Below are 21,573 nucleotides of genomic sequence, written 5' to 3' on the forward strand. Positions count from 1 at the left end.
ATTACAATATGGTTGTCCAGGTGCAAATTTACATCCTTTAGTTTGATTTTTTCCACAATACTTATCCCCTGATTTATAAACACCACTATACTAGTTTATTTTGCTTACTAACTTTCACCTCACACTATGTTGCATAGTATTGTAATATTGACTACACATTGTAATTGCAAACAGATCTGTGTCTAGAATAAAAGAAAAACCACATGTTAAACTTTTTATTTTTTGTTACACTTAACAGTTTAATTTTTGGAGCAATCACCTGCATCACTGGCTTCCTTGGTGTGATAACAGGAGCAGGGGCTACTAAATGGTGTCGGCTGAAAACTCAGCGCGCTGACCCACTTGTCTGTGCCGTCGGCATGCTGGGATCCGCTATCTTCATTTGCCTGGTCTTCGTCGCTGCCAAGAGCAGCAGCATAGCTGCATATGTAAGTCACATTACTGGGGAATCTTTTCTCTAGTGTCTCACTGCTGTTGTACATAATTCCTGCCTAGTGATCCTGAAGCAAGCCTTTTGTGCAACTCAGCTGATATCCAGATTGCACATGATCTGCAATTGTTATACTCCTGCTAAAGAAACAGTGCCAGCCAGCCAGTCACTACTATTGTTGTCAGAGCACTGCACCCTGCAGCAAATGCACCCTATGATTAGGAGAACTGGCTCAAGAACAGTACTATATACTATAAGAGTACTATATCACATTAATAAGCGGTGGTGATTATTTTATTATGAAATTGTATTTAGCGTATGGGTTTCCAAATAATCTATTTGACGGTATTTTTGAATTGACGAAGATTAGTGGAGAAAAACCTGTCAATTTATGTTGTAGTTTTACAATTTGGTTTGTGCTTGTGGCACCTTAGTAAGGCAGCCTACAACTGTAGGTTAGCATATGTTCTGCTTGAACCCTCTTTGGAATAATTATAGCTGGTATATTTGGAACACTATACAGAAGAGGTCCATAAAGATCTATTATGGAATGCCATAAGGCAATATTTAACACCCAGTAGTAGAGATGATAGAAGTTGTAATGATTTGAATCTGAAATCTAAGCAAATAAAAAAAAAATAGAGCAAACACTATTTATGGTCCATACATTCAAAGCTGCTATTGTCTTATCTTCTTCTGACTAGTTGTCATTCTGTTCAGTGTTGATGATGATGATAATATTATTATTATCATTTATTTATATGGCGCCACAAATGTTCTGCAGCGCCTCACATAGTACTTAAAACTAGTAAGTGAACAAGAAACAAGTAACTTACAGCACATTACAGTGCAGGACAAGGACACGATTTATATACATTGCTGAAACAGTGAATAAAACACTCACAATAAGCAGCCAGGAGTTGGCAGTCACGTGTTAGCTGCCCTTATGGGGAGTAAGGAGTAGAAGAAAATGTAAAGAGAAGCACATGAGGGAAGAGGTCCCTGCTCGTGAGAGCTTACATTCTAAAGAATTTAGAAAGTGACCAAAGTGTTTATGGGATTTCCCAGCATTCTTGTAGTTTACTCATTTCTGCCTTATTTCTAGAAGAATGGTCAAGGCTAGATGGAATCATGAGTTTCTTGTACTGATGACTTTAAGTGCCATTGATTATCTAGTGTTATCTAAAAATACATGCTTCAATTCACAGAGATGCTAACACCACCATGTACTTGACAATACAAGGTTATTTTCAACTGAAAACGTAATGCTGCAGAATAGAAACAGTGTATGCAGTGCTATTGTGTAAACTGTTCTCTTGTGGATCAGTGTTTTTCAGGAGTACATTACAACAAGCATAGTTTTATGACAGCAGTGACCGATTTTATTCTTAATGTTTGCACTAGTGCACTTCCAAAAAAGCATTTTGTTTGATTTGTCACTGATCTGCAGGTCATGCTAGCCAAAATGATCTACGAAATACTCAGGACAACTGTAATGATTATACTTAGAAGCAATTTAGCTTGATAGATCATTATAAAACACAAACATACTTCTTTAACTGGCTATCCACAAGTTTTATATTTGGTGCTTTAATAATAAACAATAGAAAAGAGTCTCACTACGGCACTGTCCACAATAAAAACAAAAAGTAGTTCAGGAGAATAGTATAGGATTATACTCCAAGTCTCGATGTAATCTTCTTTCTGTTATTGTCACTTCTCTTTTCTCCAAGTTCTTTCACTCCAAAAAAAGGGAAAGGAGAAAAAAGATAGTGTAATACTGTAGTGACAAAGAAAGATTAAAACAGGCTTCCAATGGAACACTCACATTTCATAGAAATAATCAGGAACCTTGCATCATCTCATTGATGTATAACAAAGAACTTCTGTTGGACCTTTAGCCTTCTTGACATTAAGTTCCTCCAGTCATCTTTAAAACCTGAGTGTTGTGGTGGGCAAAGATAAGTTAGTTCTAGATGGTACTTTACAGTAGAGATGGCAGCTCCAGTGGATCTTCCTTTTCTCTCTCTGGAAGCAACTCCACAAGCTTGTTCTTCTCAGGATGTAGGATGTGACAGGGGAGTAAGAGGATGTGGCTTAATTCACAGGTGCCCAAACTCAGACCGAGTTTGAGAACCTGCCGGATTAAACCCTGTGGAGACCCCTAGGCAGTCGAAATCTCGGGGGGCCTCCCTCCCAAATTATCTCCTAATAAGTTTTTCATTTTACCAACCAACAATTTTAATAAACCGTACGTAGGTTGCACCAATATTTATTTTACAAACTGACAGCTGACCGAAGATCTTTTAAGAGACAAACTGTGATGTGAATCTGATGCCTATGGTTTATGTCCTTTAAGTTGTTAATGGGTACATTACATTAATACAGTATTTTCTCTTTAGAGTCTTTAATGTAAAGTTTTCGTTTCTTTGAGTTGATTAATTTTTTCTGACTTTTGGGAACAATTTAAAAAAGCTTGATTGTAATTTTCTTTCAAGATCAAATTCATTTTATGTTGATCCATTGTCGCGGGACCCATAGGCCGGTGCCTACTCTGCCTATTTGATAAATTCTGCACTGGCCAGTGGCTATATACAGGGCCTATGCTTTATTAACCTAATCGTGACTGCAAACAATACTTTTCTTCCAATAGCTTGTACTACATAGGATATATCTGAATAATATTTAAAGAACGCAAAGTGGGGGAGGCCTTTTTTTTCTTTTAAAATTAATATTTATAATCGTGCAGCTTCTCTACTCCATAGGAACCGTCAATAAGGCTGAAGCACAAACTGAGTTCTCTAGTCCCTAATGCATTGATAAGATATTTTAAACTCAGGCATATGTTTGATTTATATTCAACATCTCATGAAAAATAGACAGGGTAGATACGGCAAGATAATGTACGCGCATACTGCATAAAACAAACTTCTTCAAAGCAGAGTGGCACAATGGAATCAAAGCATAGAAGAAGGCAGTAGAGCGTACAATAACTGGAAAGAGTGTATTACTAAACATACAGAACATAATACAGTACATAGAAAGAGCCCTAAGCACTTTCATTGAGTATAGGGTATAAAGAACCACATACAAAGGCCAAATGTGAAAATGCAGCAATGTAGAGATAGCTGGTCACATGCATTATATCCCATAGACAAAGCACTATTTAATAGATGTAAAAGATTCAGTCAATTCTCTTTCCCTTTGGTACATATGATATATAACACCTTTTATTACCGAATAGTGACTATTAGATAATAAAAGGTATTCTATATCATATGTACCAAAGGAAAAGAGAATTGACTGTGAATCTTTTACATCTATTAATAAAGTCCTCTATTGTTACTACAATGTGCAGTTCACATCAGTACAAACTTTCCTAATTCCAGACCACTCTGACATTGTTCAGTAATATAAAGAGTAAAACTGATCTGAAGTACTCTTGATGTGCTCACTCCTCAGCAAATCCTTCATATTGATATTAATATGTTATACTCTTGGTAAAATAAACTACAGTGACAAATTACTGCATTATATACTTCAGCTGAAAGAATCACTCCTATATGTGAGGGATGCTTCAATCAGCAGTTATTAGTTGTATTGGGGTGGCACTGTTATTTGGACATCTGTTCTATTTCTAATTATTACTTAATATTGTTACTTATCTGCTAATCATCGGGGAGATTCAATTAGCTGTAATGTAGGTTATCCAGGAAGGAAACCTTGCTCATTTTTGCACGCCCTCCATAGAGATGCAGACAAAAACAAGCAAGGTTTTCCATCCCGTAATTACCCGCAATGTGCGCAGCCACACTTTTATTTATTACCAGTTATTTATATAGAGCACACATATTCCACAGTGCTGTACAGAGACTATCTTACCGTTCACATCAGTCCCTGCCCCAATGGAGCTTACAATCTATATTCCTTACCACATGCTCACACACATACACACTATGGTTAATTTTTGTTGGGGGCCAATTAACCTACCAGTATATTTTTGGAGTGTGGGAGGAAACGGGAGCACCCGGGGGAAACCCACGCAAGCACAGGGAGGATATAAACATTCAACAGAACCTTGCACTTAATTCCCCCATTGTATTGTATATTCCATATAAATAAGGATTATTAAGAATAATTGCTGTTATTGTTGCTAATTTATTAATTTAGAAGGGTGTATTTTTCAGTTAATAATTGGGTCCAAATGCTTGCAGCAAAGACAGTGTACGTCTGCCAACTTGGTCCATTTTTATTGAATTGGACAGATATTGTGGTGACTATAGGTTTCCAACCCTAGCCATATAGGGCCTGTTTCTGAGCCGCATACTTGACCGAAATCATCCGCATCTACCCATATTTAGCAAACTCTGCATATGTTACTGGCTACGTACAGGTGTTTGAACTTCCCAGCGTTTCAGAGTTGTATGCATCCCCATTTCCCTATGGCCGCTGAATGGATGTTACTGGGTGGCTGCTGGGCCTATGCATGTAAGAGAACTGCTCCGTCAGCGTGTAACTGTTTCTCACTATTTTGAGTCGTGCGTTTGCACTGTGGACGCCAAATTTAGTCACATCTCCTGCACCTAGCATGGGGTAGGTGTAAGTGCTACGAATCTGAATACGGACATGTAGTTGCATTAGCATTCCATTCGCAGCAGGCATCCGGAATTGTGTTTGCATTACATGCGGCTCATCCCTTAATCTGCAATACTGCCTGTGACAACAGGCTTGCTCTACATTGCATCATGTGGCCCAGAACACCTTATTAGGAATTATTAGACTGCTTTGTTATTAAATAACCTGATCTTGTGATTGGTAAGTTATCAGTCTACATCAGCAGATGAAATGTACTAAATAACACATGCATGTTTACCACGTCTGTCCCCAATACACACCTCTCCACACATGGAGCCATATTGGGGCAGTCTAGTTGACCTGGTAGTCATTAAGGATCTGATTCACAGTTGCACATGAATTTCAATTGCGGCTGCTTTCTGTGCTCCTAAATAAATGTGAACATGAGCCTTTATTCAGAGTCTGCGTCATACTATTCCATCTATGCACCAATGGCCAACTTACAGTATCCTACGTGCGAACTTCTCGTTGATGCCCAGTTACACCCATTCAGCTGCAAGTGGAGATATGACTAAGACCCGTACAACTCTGAATCACCTCTAAGTGGCTCATTGAGGGCCTGATACAGAGGTGCACGCTATTTGAACACAATGCTGCTGTTCACGTATTTAAACGATTATTTGCAACTGCGCATGTACGAACAGTCCTGGAAACCCCTACAATGCATGCATCACAAGGAGTATATGCTCAAAGATTCTGTTGCAATCATGAGTGACTGTATCAGAAATGGGGACTTCCTGGGAGGTGACTGGGAGGTGGTCTGAAGTGGATTCAAATAAATTCCATCTCATGTGCGTGTTATGGGAGTGTCATGGTCGTATCAGTGAAAACGGCTGAATTCTCAGACGCACAGCCACAGGGGCATAGTCAGATGGAGAAACTGCACCTGCCATAGGGCTGGTGCAAGTGTTGGTGGTGTGCCCTGGTGAGCCACTCATGGCATGTGGAAAATCACCGGTAGTGTAACTGTGTAGAGATGCTGAAAGTGCTTGTACAGGCAGACACCGGTTACTACACCAGGGGAAGGCTGATACCAGCATTATTATCATCACAGCCGTGACTCCTGCAACAGGCACAAGAGCCGGCACTGCAGCATCCACCTCTGTGCTAAGATTACTACAACTTCAAACAAATTGTGACCAGCTTGGCCAGTAATCTGATATTCTAAACAAATGGTAGTGTAGCCAGCATTAAGCATAGAGCATTATATTAATACAAGTATGGTTAGTATTAAAAACATAGACTTATTGGGGCTGATCAGAGGTGGGTGCAGTAGCGCTAATTGGTGGTCGCTTGTCTGCGGCCTTATGCAAATGGCGCTACACACTCCTTCCCGTGTGTACATCTGTGCAGGGACTGAGGGGCCTGCTTTCAGCATCTGTTCATGCACTAATACCGATTCACACGTCCTTGGACGCCACCATCGGTCGCACCATCAAAACGTGCACCAGCCCAGATGCAGTGGTACTCTGTGTCTGTGTACGCAGCCGCTGTCACTGACGCTCATGACACTCCCATAACGCCCTTATTAAAGAAACCACATTTGCGTGCATTTCTAGCCACCACCCAGTCACTGCCTAGGAACGCCCACTACGTTATCAGTACACTTTTCTCTGCGTGTGTCTGAAATAATAACTGCGACTCTGCACTGACACCATCGGGCAGCATTGTCCTGACATCGGCAGTGTGTACACCCCTGAACCACACCCATTATGTGGCATGTACATTGAAATGACACAAAGTAGTATGATTTGCATGACATTCTTTAATAAGGTTCCTTGATTTGTTACAGATTTGCATATTCGCTGGGGAGACTCTACTCTTCTCTAATTGGGCCATAACAGCTGATATGTTAATGGTGAGTACAATTGTCACCATATACTACTAATTTAATGACAGGTTTGAAAATTGCACGTAACATGTTTTGTCAGCCTAATGACATGCTACTGCTGGATGGGTCTCTGTGCAAAGTAATTACAGATCAAACTAGATTTAAAAAAAACAGTGTGGCCATTCCTACTTCAGCATGTACAGAGGTCCCTGGTTTTCACAAGACGTGGCCATGCCCCCAATACCGGAGCCTGACACCTCTCATGCCGGCCCTGGGTCTGACTGTAACAAAACCATTGCATTACTTGAAGTCACTTCGTGAAATAAGAAAATAATTTTGTATTATTGCTTATGGATCTAACTATTCTATATTATATGAATGAGATAAGCTGTCTATTATCTGCTACATAGGTTCATTTATTATACCAGTAAAATAGAGGGTGTTTTTGTTGGAGACATAGCTTGTCACTATTTAAGAAGTGCCCCAGGCACAGGAGAGCCTTTCTAGAAATGATGGATCTGGCTGAGGATCCATAGAGGAAAATATGCTTTATTTATATAAAGATTATTTCCTCAAGTAATAATTTTTTCAGATACAGTATGTTTGTTTACTTTTTTTGTAACTATTCATTTATTTTCCACCTAAAGAGGAACTGGAAGCACATGTATAGAAGGCTCCAAATGAAGCTGTAAGAGTTATATTTCCAGTATGCAATTCCAACACAATATGTTATGTCCTATAGCTTAGACCAGTGGTGGCAAACGTTGGCACTCCAGCTGCTGTGGGACTACATATCCCAGCATGCACTGCCAGAGTTTTGCTATTAGGGGATGCTAAAACTGTGGCAGAGCATGCTGGGATATGTAGTCCCACAGCAGTTGGAGTGCCAAGGTTCACCTCCACTGCCTTAGACTCTCTGGGCATGATTCAGATCCGCACACAAATGCCATCACAGCTGCGATTTCTCACAGATCGCAATTACGAAAATATGCTAATGACTCACTCGCCGTCCAGTGATTAGTGACCGCCTACTGCAAGCATCTCACATCCGCCACTCAGTCACAAAACCGGAAACATCGGACACTGATCAGGCAGCCATCATCCTTCTGAGTGAGTCTAAGCTGTCGCAGGCATAGCTGGTCTCCAGACATGCAAAGGGCTCTCCTTCTGCATGGAAGGATGCAAGGCTAATTTATGCACGCCCAGAAAAGTGTTTAAACGTTACACACACCTGCATTTTCTAACCACCCCCCGTTACCTTACCCAAATGCTATCTGTCACTCACTTTGCAAGTGAATCCTTTGAGCAAGCGTAATCGCAGTTCAATCGCTACGCATGCGCAGTGCGGTTTTCACTCATGCGCAGTTGCTAACAATCGATCCAACCTGCATAGACATCGGCATTTGTGTGTGGATCTGAATCAGGCCCACTGTGTCTGGATATAAATAAATACTAAGGAGCTGATGCAGAGTTGGATGGAAATCAGATGTATGTGCTCCTGCATTGTGTGCACAGGAAAAATGCTTGCGCCTCTACATTGCTTGTACTTGCTTGTGGACAGTTCCGAAGCATGCTCAAGATATGGTCTGCAATCTCAGCATCAGCCCTAAGACTCATTTACCATGTAAAATACTATACAATTAAATATACCTGCTGTCTTCCCATTTTAAAAAATTCAAATGGGAATCTGATTTCCTACCATGGACTGGTTGCTAGTATCATTTTAAATATTCTGAATAAATATCAGCAGCCGCACGAATAATACAAATATCTGGGAGGGATCAAGATGCATTCAGCCAATTAGAAATGGTAGCTGATAATCATCATTATCATGAGTGCCTATCTTGAATCTAGTTGTGCATCCGCAACGCAATCGCCTCCTGACTTTTAAATACAGTATATATTTTCTCTGTGATCTGTATGGGAAACCTTTGCGTGATCGCCTCATCCATTCCAACTGTCTAAGCATAGGGATTTGTGTATCCCAATTGGTATAGGGACAGATGAGAGAATTATTGGGACGCATTACAAAAATTCACAATTTGCACAATAAAAACCTGCAAATTGCGCTTCCACCCAACTCTACATGAGCTCCACTGCATGCAACAAATAAATAATATTTTTTATAAAAGTTAAATAGGCGATTCAAACATATGTTATGAAAGAATAATTAACTCAAGTGTTCAGTGTAAATGCTATGAAATGTTTGGCATTATAGCATTCTTTCTTGTTAAAGTGAAAACTGCGTGTTTTGGGGTTTTTCTTTACATTTTGTAGTCATACTTTTTTTTTTTTCACATGTGTAAAAGTTCTAAACATTAAGAAGTTAATTATCAGCAGCAGAGTACACAAATGAGCAGACCAAGCGCGTAACTTACCCATAGTCCATCCCTGCCTGATCTACTCTCCAATGTCTCTGTCGGGGTGAATTTTGAAAACAGGGGTTAGGTTGTGTAGATTATTGAGACCCCACTGATTGATAAGTCAGAGAATGCTGCATTTGGTCCAGTCAGCTGCTTCTTGACAACACAGTCTGATTTAAACACTGCTACCTGCAAAAGGTATCAAGCTGGGGAGAGTTATTTAGTAACTGCAGGGACCTAGAATTAATTAAGATCTTTGTAAATTGACATTCTAATTTTCTTTGTTTGCTAAACTATTAAGGTCAAACAAATAAAGGGTGGATCCATATAAATGAACTTAATACTTTAAATTATTTTAATTAGGATGCATACTTAAATCCAAGGTATGAGATATACCTATATCATTACCATCCATTCTACAGAACTTCCTCATGTGTGGGTGCTTGTAATTCGGTACATTAAATGAAACATCATATAAATAGCTGACTGTAATGAATGCAGTGACACCCATATTTATAATTTCCTGATTCATAAACAATGTGTAATCTTATGTCATGCATATTAATTACTCAGTCATTACACAACGCTGTGTTAATGCTCATCATACTGTACTTGTGACTCAAGTCCTAAAGCAAAGGACATTTCTCAGAGCCTCTCATCAACTAGAACATTCTTGGACCATTGTTCCAATGACTTCCATCTCCCTGATTGGAATGTCCTACACTATAGTTATGTCCTGGCCGAGGAATGAAATAATCTTGAACATCGTCTGCTGCAGCCGTTGGAATTTCCTATTGAAATCTTTAATGTAAACGCAAATTGATGGCCATGAATGGTGTCTTTTAAACAGGAAGCTTCTGGAATGTTGTGTTCTTGTTTGGTGATATCTTGATATATCAATCAGTCAGTACTACACAATGGTTTCCACAAACAATATGGATTGAAGTAAAACTGACCTCTGTAGATAAAAACAAAATGTTCACATTAGGCTTCTATTGCTAAGTAACCATTGTAGGGTCCACAATGACCCCGCCGTGATATATATTATTTTCCTTATTAAAAACGAGCAACAGGAGCGTAGTCCTGTTATTTATATGTTCTTAATCATTGTACTGTACCTAATTACATTCTTATCTTCAACAACTATATTAAAGAGCAGTTACTATACTGGTTTTAATGGGATTGTATTGTTCATTAGAAAAGCTGAGGTATTCTGCATAGAAATTCTGACAGGAGCATTAGATCCATTTCATTTGGGAAGAACGTCTATAGTGCTACCTGTCACTGTACAAGGAGATTACTCTATATAACTTAATTTCTCAGCACAAAAATAATGTTTATCTAATCTGTAAATATATAATCATTGAACACCAAGGGCAAAATTTACTAAGCGGCGAGTTCTAATCCCCGGGAGTTTGACGGCGGGTTCTATTCTGTTCTAATCCCGGTTGGTTTGGTGGCGGTTTTGCAGTGGTTTCTAAATGACAGCCCTGTTCTATTCTATTCTAAAATGTGCTTTGACTGCGGTTTGGTGGCGGATTTGCTATCTGCAGATTTACTAAGGCCAAAACCGCTGCAAAACTGCCGTCAAAACACATTTTAGAATAGAAGAGAACAGGGCTGTCATTTAGAAACAACCGCTTAGTAAATTTTGCCCCAAGCCTGGATCCATGTCTATATTATGACTGTATTTTAATATAAGGAAGTTACACCAAATATTTAAATTATATAGAGATTTTCTGCAGTACGCAGTATGTACAAAAGTCCAGGAATGATGATGTTCGTCCATGTAAGATGACGTTTTGCCTCTTTCTGAGTTCCGTTTTTTTGGAGGGAAAAATCCGAACTCCACGTGCAAACTCGAACCTATCCGAGCCTGCACATCCCTAGTATGTACATGCTTTGTCCATATCAGCCACCATTTCTCAAGCCCGAAACTGATGATCTTGATGCTTTAATGATTATAATGCTCTGTATTTCTCTATTTTGTGCAGTACGTTGTCATTCCAACACGTCGTGCAACAGCTGTGGCCTTGCAGAGCTTTACATCGCACCTTCTGGGTGATGCTGGCAGCCCATACCTTATTGGCTTTGTAAGTACACAGTGGCTATATAAGTAATACTAGTGATAAAAATAAACACTATTCTGTTTCCCAGTCCATACACATCACATATTCATTTACCTATATTAAAAGCTTTAAAAACTGAGTTTTGAAATACAGAAATCTCATATTCACTGCATGCCTATAAATTCATGTACAAAAATGGTACATCGTTATTTGTTACTCAGCAGTTTGACTTTAACATTTAATTAAATTGAACTGTTTTCATGACTATATAGAATACATGTTCTGTGTTCTCAAATGAAGTGGGAATTATGAACTTGATCCAAAAATCAGGCACAGCACCAAGCAGTGTTCTGCAGAGTTGTGTGCAGATATACAGCAGTGGTGGGTCATGCAACAACAGCTATGGGAATCATTACACATCTCTGCACATTTGTTTTTAACTACTGTAAATGTAATGAGCATATTTAAAGCCGATGAGTCTGAACTGCAGAGTCTTCAGCGTTAGGCTGAACTGCTCTTAGGATGTCTGTCTGTCTGAGCTTGCACATCGCATTGCAGGACTACAAGGCCATATCACAGTGGTAACTCAATGTATTATTCTAATTGTTCTACTTCCAAAATGCATTGTAGATGTTTTCTGGCAACATGAGACTTTACTGAAAGTGGTGGCAATTTGTAAATTAATGTTGAACAAAATGTATAATCCATAGTGTCCTGGAAATCCTTCTTTCCATAAATGTCTGTAAACGAATTGTCTAGCACATATATTTCATAGGACTACTTAAAACTAGAAGCCCATAAGAAATAAAATGTAGGATGGAATGGCCATCCACTGTCATCATTGTTCCATTTACTGATGATACAATTATGGCTTCCAATGGATGATTAATAATAGAATAGGTCCATGAAGGTAGTATAATAAGGCTCCCAACAAGTTTCGTCCAGTAGTCGGACTTCTTCAAGTCGCACTACTGGATGAAATGCATTGGGATTCTTATTATCCTACCTTCATGGAGCTTTATTAAACGATAGGCTACATATTTGATCCTTGAATTGTTTTTATAAATAGCCATATTTATTTTTATGTCTCAATTTTCTTAAGTCCCTAATCCCTCTATTGTTCCCCAATTGTCTTGTATACATAAGCACTAATATTGACACTGAGGCTGAATAGACCCCCTAAGTGACTGCACTACAATAATAATGGCAGACTTTATGCTGAAATGATCGATCATTAACTGTTAAACGAATGATCTCATTTTCACAAACCATAAATTGTTTGCCAAAAAAATAGTAGCTTATCAGCATAAAGTTGTTTTATTCAAGAAATGTACTATTACGTTCCACCTTAAAATAGAGTGGATTCAACTTTGTTTTTTTTGGTTAATTAAAAAGGAAAGATTCTCATTTAATTAGTGTAATAATTTACCTTGTCTTGTCACTGTGGAATGTCTGTAATAATAATAAATGTACAAAAACTGATGAGAAACTTAGTAGCCTTTCATAACACTGTCTGTGTTCTGAGACCTTCTGCCTCCACTGCATAATATAAATCACACACATGATGTTCCTGTTGAAAGGTTCTGTTTGTCAGTAATTTGTTAGAACTATTTAATAGTGACTGGAAACCTGGGCACACTTCACAAATGACCTGTGTGCTGAAGAGGAGCATATTGTGTTTAGCTAAACACCGTTTTCCTCCAAACTCCCCAGTGCCCATGTAAATTAGTCAGATAGAGTAAAGTTGATTTCCTCTCTTGTACAAATTAATTGTTCGCTTCCACCAGGTTAGAGTAGACTGTTTACATGTCTTTGTTTTTGTCTCCTAGATTTCGGACCTCATCCAAGAGAGCACCAACAAGTCTCCACTGTGGGAATTCCTGAGTCTCGGCTATGCACTAATGCTCTGCCCCTTTGTCGTCGTACTGGGAGGAATGTTTTTCCTGGCTACAGCACTTTACTTTTTGGAAGATCGCGACAAAGCTGAGCAACAGTAAGTAGACCATCCCTTCCCTGTTTGAAACGAATGTGGTCTTTTTACTGGTGGAGACCACCAATGATAAGTCGGTACTTCCAGTAACGTTTACAATAGTTTATCATGTCAGTGTCCAAATCACTTTTTTTTGTAGCAATAACCTATGTTCCTTTACTGCTAATATTGCTCTATGCCTAATCTCCCTCTGAAACACTTGTTGTATGTTCCATATGGAATACTGTACACTGTAAGCCCTTCCCTCCAGATCTATCAGAATAAGCAGCAAATTACGTGTTGCAGATTCACTTTATCTCTTCCCAAGAGCACACTGCACAGCTGGTTGTGGATGAAACCAAATATACTATGAACCCAAATTATAAAGAAAATAGCTAATAATGAAAAACCCTTTAAGCTATAAGTTTACCTGGCAAATAGTAGCCATGAAAAGGAGAAATTTAGCCTTCAATCATAATACACAAAAGAAGGGAACTGAGCTTACTTATACCCCTTTTACACCGGAGCTAAAACCCGGGTTTTTGAAGGGTTAACCCGGGCAGCTCCCTGGTGTAAAAGGGCAGAGGGTTGGATCGCCGGGTCGAGTGACCCGGCAATCCAACCCAGGTAACTAGCAGGGTTTAACACGAGCGTAGCCCGTGAAACCCTGCTATGGGAACAGTGCACTCCGGGTCACGATGACCTGGAGTGCGCTGCTAGCCGGCCGATTGGTCCGGCTTCAGTGGCGCTTGGAGATGACGTCATCTTCAAGCGTCCACTTTCACTCCGCAAAAGCCGGGTCTATGCAGACCCGACTGCGTTGTGAGCGGCGATGACTCGGGAATATCCCGAGTCAGTGCCGGCAAAATTCCGGGTCTGATCCGGATAGGAACTTTGTTCCAACTCCGGGTCAGACCCAGAATTTAGGTGGAAAAGGGGTATTACTCTTCTTTATAGCTTGTACAAGCACCATTACTTACTTTTGCGGGTTTGGATGAGTACGCTTTGGCTCCCACCCTTAGTCTCCTCTCCCATCCCCTACCTCCTTCAGTTATGGTTAGTCCATTACTATCGCAGGTTTCTAGTCAATAAAAGCATACAAAAAGGTAGGAACAGCAGACCTATTGTCTGTCTGATTGTAGATTTACTGAGATGGTTGATTAATTAAGTGTTGATTGAACAGGTAAGCAGTCTATGTAATGATGCCCCTTTTTATAAAGCACTTTACATTCAGTAGAGATTAAAATGTATTCGCTCTTATGCTCTTCACAATTAACTCAACATGAGTCTCCAAATCCTATATTACGGGTCCTATCTTGATGGAGATTTTTGTCGTATAGCAAAACAAGATAATATATTATAACTTTTTTTATTTTAGTTTACGCTGTTATTTCATAGGTCACCTCTTCAGCAGATAATTTATTTATGTTTGCACTCTATCAATCATATAACATACAGCAACCTCATGTACAGTATAAGAATGGAAATACATTTACTAAAGTAAAATTGGCAACCTGTCACTTTATGGTGACCTAAGTATTGAGGAATCCTATTTATTAAAAGACACAAAATAAGTTGGTATCTGCAGCTCAGACAGCTGAGATTGGCCATACACAACCATTTTTCCAGTTTAAAATGAGCAATTGGATACATGTCACATTACAACACACACGTTACTAATGCATTTAAATAAAAGATTAAGATGAAGGGCTTTATTTATGAAGCAGTAGCATTTGTAAGCCGCTGCTTCGCGGCAGGTTGGAGAATAAAATGTAAAATGGCACCCACGGTCCGTGTACAGCATGCCAAGCTTTACACTGAATGCAAGTGCGATTTTACATTCTCCAACCCGCAAGAAATGGTGGCTTACAAACGCTACCGCTTCATAAATAAAGCCCGAAGACTGAACAATCTATTCACACATTTGTAACATTGTTAGATGTTTGTTACCTGAATTTACACACTTCAAATAACGTCAATTAGCCTACCGTATATACTCGAGTATAAGTCGACCCGACTATAAGCCGAGGTACCTACTTTTACCACAAAAAAATGGAAAAACTTATTGACTCGAGTATAAGCCTAGGGTGGGAAATGGCAGCAGCTGGTAGTGCCCCCAGTAGTAATTCCCCCTGGTTGTGCCTCCAGTACTAATCCCTCTTGGTAGTGCCCCCAGTGGTAATCCCCCCTTTCAGTGCCTCCAGTAGTAATCCCCCCCTGGTAGTGCCCCCAGTGGTAATCCCCCCCTGGTAGTACCCCCTGTAGTAAACCCCCCCTGGTAGTTCCCCCAGTGGTAATCCCCCCTTTTAGTGCCCCCTGTAGTAATCGCCCCCTGGTAGTCCCCCCAGTACAGAGAGACGTAATAAGAATAAAATAAAAAAATCACTTACCTGAAACTCCCGCTCCTGGTCCCGCCGCTAACCGCTCCACCGGCTGCTTTGCATGGGAGAGACGTCATTACTCATGACGTCTCTCCCATTACCCACTGCGGGATCCGGAAGATGGCTCCCGCAGTGGGAGCAGCAGCAGCCGCTGAGAGTCTGACAGACTCTCAGCGGCTGCTGATTACAGCAAACACACAGCTGCCGGCTCCAGCGGCTGTGTGTTTGTGCTGTGTAGCGCTGACCGAACTCCGTCCGGTCAGCGCTACACTTCACTCGAGTATAAGCCGAGGGGGTACTTTTTCAGCACAAAAAATGTGCTGAAAAACTCTGCTTATACTCCAGTATATACGGTAATTCATATTAACTTTATTCACTATTCCCATATTATCCATCTTCTACAGCTGATATTTTTCATCTTTAACATCCATACATGCTCTGGTTTTCTTACAATTCTATTAAAAAAACACTTTAATGTACAGATCAGCTGCTATTGTGCATGGACAGTGAAAAGGATTGCATTTCTGGAGAGGTATCCATACATTTCAATATTTTAGAAATGTATTTATTAGTGCTTACAGCACAGCATATACAGAGTAGCTGTTAATGGAACAGTCAGATAGAAGCACCGGATCACGCTTACAGGTGAGAACATTACTACAAGCACAGTGACTTTGTCCTCAGTCCTACATATTCATTAAAATGATATTGGGCTTTATGTTAATAGTAATTCTTTCAACAATTTCACAAGAATGGTTTGCAGCCCTGGACAGTATTACATGATATTAGTAGCATTAATACTTCAGTAAGTTCATCCCTTTTTATTGAAACATTCATTAACTATAGCAGGAAAGTGAAGCCACAATGTGCATTACAACCATTTACCACTGAGTGCATATATGTGTGATCTTTGTTGTATATTAATCCTATTTTCTACTACTGCCTATAGTAGAAAAAGCTAACCCTGCAAATCATTATTGCTGGAAATAATTTACAGATCCCCCAAAAAAAACCATAGGATGTAAATTCCTTTGTATACATTTTGTTACCATTTTACTGATGTGGTGCATACATGATGTGTGGTTTTTAGATGGTAGGACAAGGCGGTACATTTGTTGAAATATTCAGCAATGCTCCGATCAGGATATGACCTTTGTTAAATAGCAATGAACATCGTTGTGTACACTGAGTCTGGAGCAGCCCATATGTTGGCTGGGCAAACATTAACCCTGATTGCCAAACTTTCATATCTGCGTCAAGTTTGGATGTCCGAACTTAAAACATGAGGCCTTTCATTGGTCCGAAACATCAATTATCAATCATGGGCCCTCGATTAGTTTGATTGGCCAATGCAAGACGCATGAATGCCAATAATGATCCATGGTTAAATTTAAAATCAAAAAAAATTTCTAACCATTCTCAGCCATTACTGGCGGCCAGTAGAGCACAGCACTTGTGATGTTCCTGGCCAGTATGGCTGAAAATGGTCACTGAATTGCAGTGCAAGTCTCCATTAGATAGAGGCTGGGAATTCTGCCTACACGCTCTAGACATTCCTCAGTACACTTAACCCACACGTGAACGCCCACTAGCTGCCCAGTCACACCCACTCAAACAAAAATGAGATGTGGTAGAGAGCCATTACTGCTGAAAGTTGTGAATAATCCGCTACAGAACATGCGCAGCACAAAGAATTGCAAGATCCATCTGCAAAACGTACTTGCATGTGACTCTAAATCAGCCCCTATCTGTTATCTGTATTGCAGTATACTAAGGCTGGGGCGGTAACCCAGGCCAAGCTGAAACGCTTCCTCTTTGTGGTGTTAGTAGAGTACAGGAGTCTCCAACATTGAGACAACTTCTGTTTGTTTCTAGTTATGTATTCATAATGTCAAGTGTCAATGAAACTGTATCAAAAGCAGTTTTATGTTTACACTTAACACCTGTAATATACACTGACAAGCTGCCTAGCAGAAAATAGGGTCAATCCAATTAGCTGCGAAGGGTGCGAGTTGCTGTTGCCACAGCATTAAAACGCCAGCAATGGCACCGCATTTCGCACCCCTTGCGGCCGCCTCCGAGCCCAAATTCACACAGTTTTGCTCAGAGACCTATGGTGCTGTGAGCACTTTTGTTCGAGTTTGCACGGCCATAAAGTGCAATGACTCACACCCGCGAGACCATTGCGGCTAATTGAATAGAGCCAAATGTGTCCATTTGTGAAGCATTTGAAGGGACTGGGTGCTGGGATAGATAATACTGTGTTATCACTATTAGGGTGGTGTTGAGTGGCCTATTATGTGTCCAAAAATCAATCTCCAAAAAGCTGCACATAAAAATTGGGTATATTTGCCAATTTGCTAACTGGTGGCAAGATGCATCCAGCTCTATACCAGTAGCACATGTGCCAGGTTTATGTGAGACGTACATATTATACATATGCTCAGATACAATCTACCCAACTAGATCATAAGCACAAGAGAAGTTTTTAACATTTGTTTTGATAGAAGAAAAATCACTATTTGGTTTGATGCAAGTAAAAAAAAAAATAACAACCCTGTAATACGGATGAATGTAGCAGAACTAAATGTACACACAATTATGTAATACAATCCATGAACAAAGCACCAACAAGCCTCAGGTGAATTTGCAATCAGCCAAACAGAAGTCGGCCCGCTAGTTCTGGTGATCATCAGCATTATCAGTTTGTATTTGCACCAGTTCTCAGGCACGTGTAGGTGATACAGCTACTAACAGGTGTATATGTGTCACCATGAGGGTGTGCATCAGTTTGCAATTACCAAAAGACAGCTGTACTCGGCCTATGTTAGACTGTGCCATACTGTGTCTCCTGCTGCAATCAAGTTTGTGTCAGATGTGAGTGAATCTGCATTACACATATGAGTGGAGATTAGTATTGTTAGCATGCACACAAATTATTTCCATTTTTATGGTACACAAACAAACTGCCATACGTCCAACTCCGCATCAAGCCCCCATTTTTTCCTGGTGCACTGTACTTTTGAGTATATAAACTGATTTTTTGCCAAGGGTTTCCTATAAAATGCAATTTGCGCCTATATAACAAAACCACAAAAGTTACAAAGAGTTAAAATTTTCTATACTTTGTAATGTCCCACTTGATGCTGCTTAAATGAGTTTGTGTTCACATTAAAAAGAGTGCATTTTCTTCCCACTAGAGAGCCGGGCTCTGATTCCTTCACTGTTGGCAGCTGTAGTGACTCAGAAGAAGCTTCCATCTTGTAGATTTTAGGTTGGTCCCATTTATTTATTTTTTAGTTTTATATTTTTGTTTTGTTTGATCTTATTTGTAGCTACATTGAAAGGATACTTTTGTTTACTCCTTAACTTTCTTTTAAAATGTTTTTCTTTTTTCTTTTGAAAAGCCATCATACTTACTAATCAACTTTAGTACACCATGCATCTTACTTTCTAGGAACTACTATTCCGTATCATTTGAAATGACTCATTTTACAATGAAAATGTAGAGCTAGACAAGTACGAATTGTCGACAGGATCAAAAGGATGACACAAAAATGGTTGACACATTTACTTTTATTTTTTCTAACCCTAATCTTCACCCTAACCCTCCCCTTGGTGCCTAACCCTCCCTCCTGGTGCCTAACCCTAACACTCGGGGTAGGTGTCTGACCCTAACCGTCCCTTCTAGTGCCTAACCCTCCGCTAAGTGCCTAACTCTAAAACAAAATTGCCTATTAACCTTTACTGTAGATCCAGACTCACTGATTTTTGTTTTCAGCCCCTTAGGGCTGCGTATAAAAATCCAGGGCAAAATCGAGCTGTGAAGGGGGGACAAGTTCAGCTGTCCTTGCCAGCATTTATACAGCAATTCTGTTATAATGTTATTTTTTAAGTTCTTATTAGTATTATACCTACATTTTTATATTTAGTATAAAGTGTGATTGATTGATCTCTGTTGAGCATAATTTTTCCGCAACTAGGAAAGGATGTAGGTTTTATATATAGGTATTTGACATAAATGATGGAGAGTTATTGGTTTGATGTTGCTTTGGAAATCAGCACTTACACAAATAATAAATGTTCTAGGCTGAGCATTCCCTCCATCATGAAGAGTGTAGTTCATTAACAGTAATGGAATGGTATATGCATAATGTATGGCACATACTCACACTGAAGTACCCATTTCCGTATGTGCTCTGTAAGACCTGCTTCAAGGAAACAAATGTCACATAAACAAATATAGTATGAGCTATAGTGCATGTTATGCTCCAACGTGACCCACACCTACATCTGTCCCTGTGTTTCCTACATATTTGTTGCACTTACTTACGCTGAATATATTGGTGTATAAAACACCTTTGGGCGCAGGTTACAGCTGTAAGAATATCAGGGAGCAGAGTGCAATGTGCTTGGTGAGGAATATGTGCCTGATGCAGAATTGTTAGTGACTCAGGTTTAATTTGCGCCAAAGGAGCGTGTACAGAAAAGGTGCCATTATATTTACTTATATGCTTAGTTGTACGCATGTCCAGACACCACGGCATCTGATCTTTTCCCATCAGCGCTGACAAGCACATCACTGTGCATCACCTCCAACCAGGTGTATTTTCTATTATGTTTAGCCCTTCGTGGTCCGTGTTCGAAGTGCTCGTGACTCTGCATCGCCTCGTGTGCGACCATTTATAGAGGATGCGCATCAGCCGCTATATGTCTTACTATATATGACCATAGTGCTCCAACTCAATTTGTGAACTATGGGCGTAATTCACAGAGCTTTCCCCTAGTCATGGGCTCTTTCTGTCCAGGATGTTTGGGGGCATCCCAGGCAGTTTTACTGAATATCTGCAGATTATGGGTGGTCTTCCCTGGGCTCCCACCAATTTTTCTCTTTGCATCTTCTGTACTGCATTTTGTACCAACACTCACTCTGGTGCTGCAGCCTAACCCTAAATCCATTGTTACAGTGATGGAGGCCTTTTACTTTAGGTATGTAGCACTTGGAGGGAATGTAATCCTTCACTGTTTGGCAGACAGAGACCGGTGGTTGCCTGAGCGCTTCAGTGATGCTGCTGTCAGATCATCAGTCACCCTCTGGTCAGCATCCATTGTGACGGTCACACTGGGTGTCTCTCATAAAAACTTGCCTACAGTCAAATTATAAGACAATCTATTTATAACACAATATAAAACCATAATATAGGGATTATTTATAGGGTGCCACAATGGGTCCACCGCTCCTTTTTATAAAGTGCCTATACAGATCCAATGCAAACATGTACATACAAATGACAGTACAAACAAAGATGAACATGGACATAATAACTACACATATATACAAATACAGACACTATTAACACAAAATCAGCCCTGCGCCCTACTTAATGGCCTGATCAGATCATTAAGGAGCCACTTTTGTCAAGGGAAGGATATAATGACATAAGTAAGAAAAGGAAGGGAACACAAGGGAAGCGAGAACTGCTTATGAGAACATTCAATCTATAGGGGACTGTTGGTTAGAATAACAGCCCATAGACTGATAAAGAAATGGGCTTGAAACTTGGGAGAGAAGTGGAGAGTCTAATAAGGAGAGAGAGGAAGTTTCTGTGGTAGGGAGTAGCACGGGTGAAATCCTGGAGGTGGTAGTGAGACCAGGTAATCATGGGAAGGTAAGCAGGGTCATTAGCAGAGAGAATTGGGTGGTCAGTACAAATCCTGGGGGCTGAGATATTTGTATATTCGCACAGGCACTGCATATTACATTGCAGCTGTGGCAGCATTACACCTCTGAATCAGTCCTCTGTAGAAGAAAGGCAGCCAGAGGGGAGGCAGGTACAGGGCAGTTGGAGAGAAATGAGCAATAGAGCAAAGTACGCCCTATCTACTTGTGACTTC

The 21,573-nt window shown here is 40.0% G+C and overlaps 1 protein-coding gene across 1 annotated transcript in view; it reads left to right on the forward strand.

The window, feature by feature from the left end:
• Positions 1–21,573, forward strand: part of SPNS2 (SPNS lysolipid transporter 2, sphingosine-1-phosphate) — a 102,764-nt gene that overhangs the window by 67,600 nt on the left and 13,591 nt on the right. Inside the window, exons 8-11 of the mRNA XM_088445881.1 lie at positions 239–428; positions 6,858–6,923; positions 11,254–11,352; positions 13,158–13,321. Coding sequence (XP_088302007.1) covers positions 239–428; positions 6,858–6,923; positions 11,254–11,352; positions 13,158–13,321 — 519 coding nt within the window. The remainder of the gene's footprint in view (positions 1–238; positions 429–6,857; positions 6,924–11,253; positions 11,353–13,157; positions 13,322–21,573) is intronic.

Source organism: Taudactylus pleione, unplaced genomic scaffold, assembly GCF_031769625.1.
Source record: "Taudactylus pleione unplaced genomic scaffold, aTauple2 ptg000391l, whole genome shotgun sequence".
Lineage (NCBI taxonomy): Eukaryota > Metazoa > Chordata > Amphibia > Anura > Myobatrachidae > Taudactylus > Taudactylus pleione.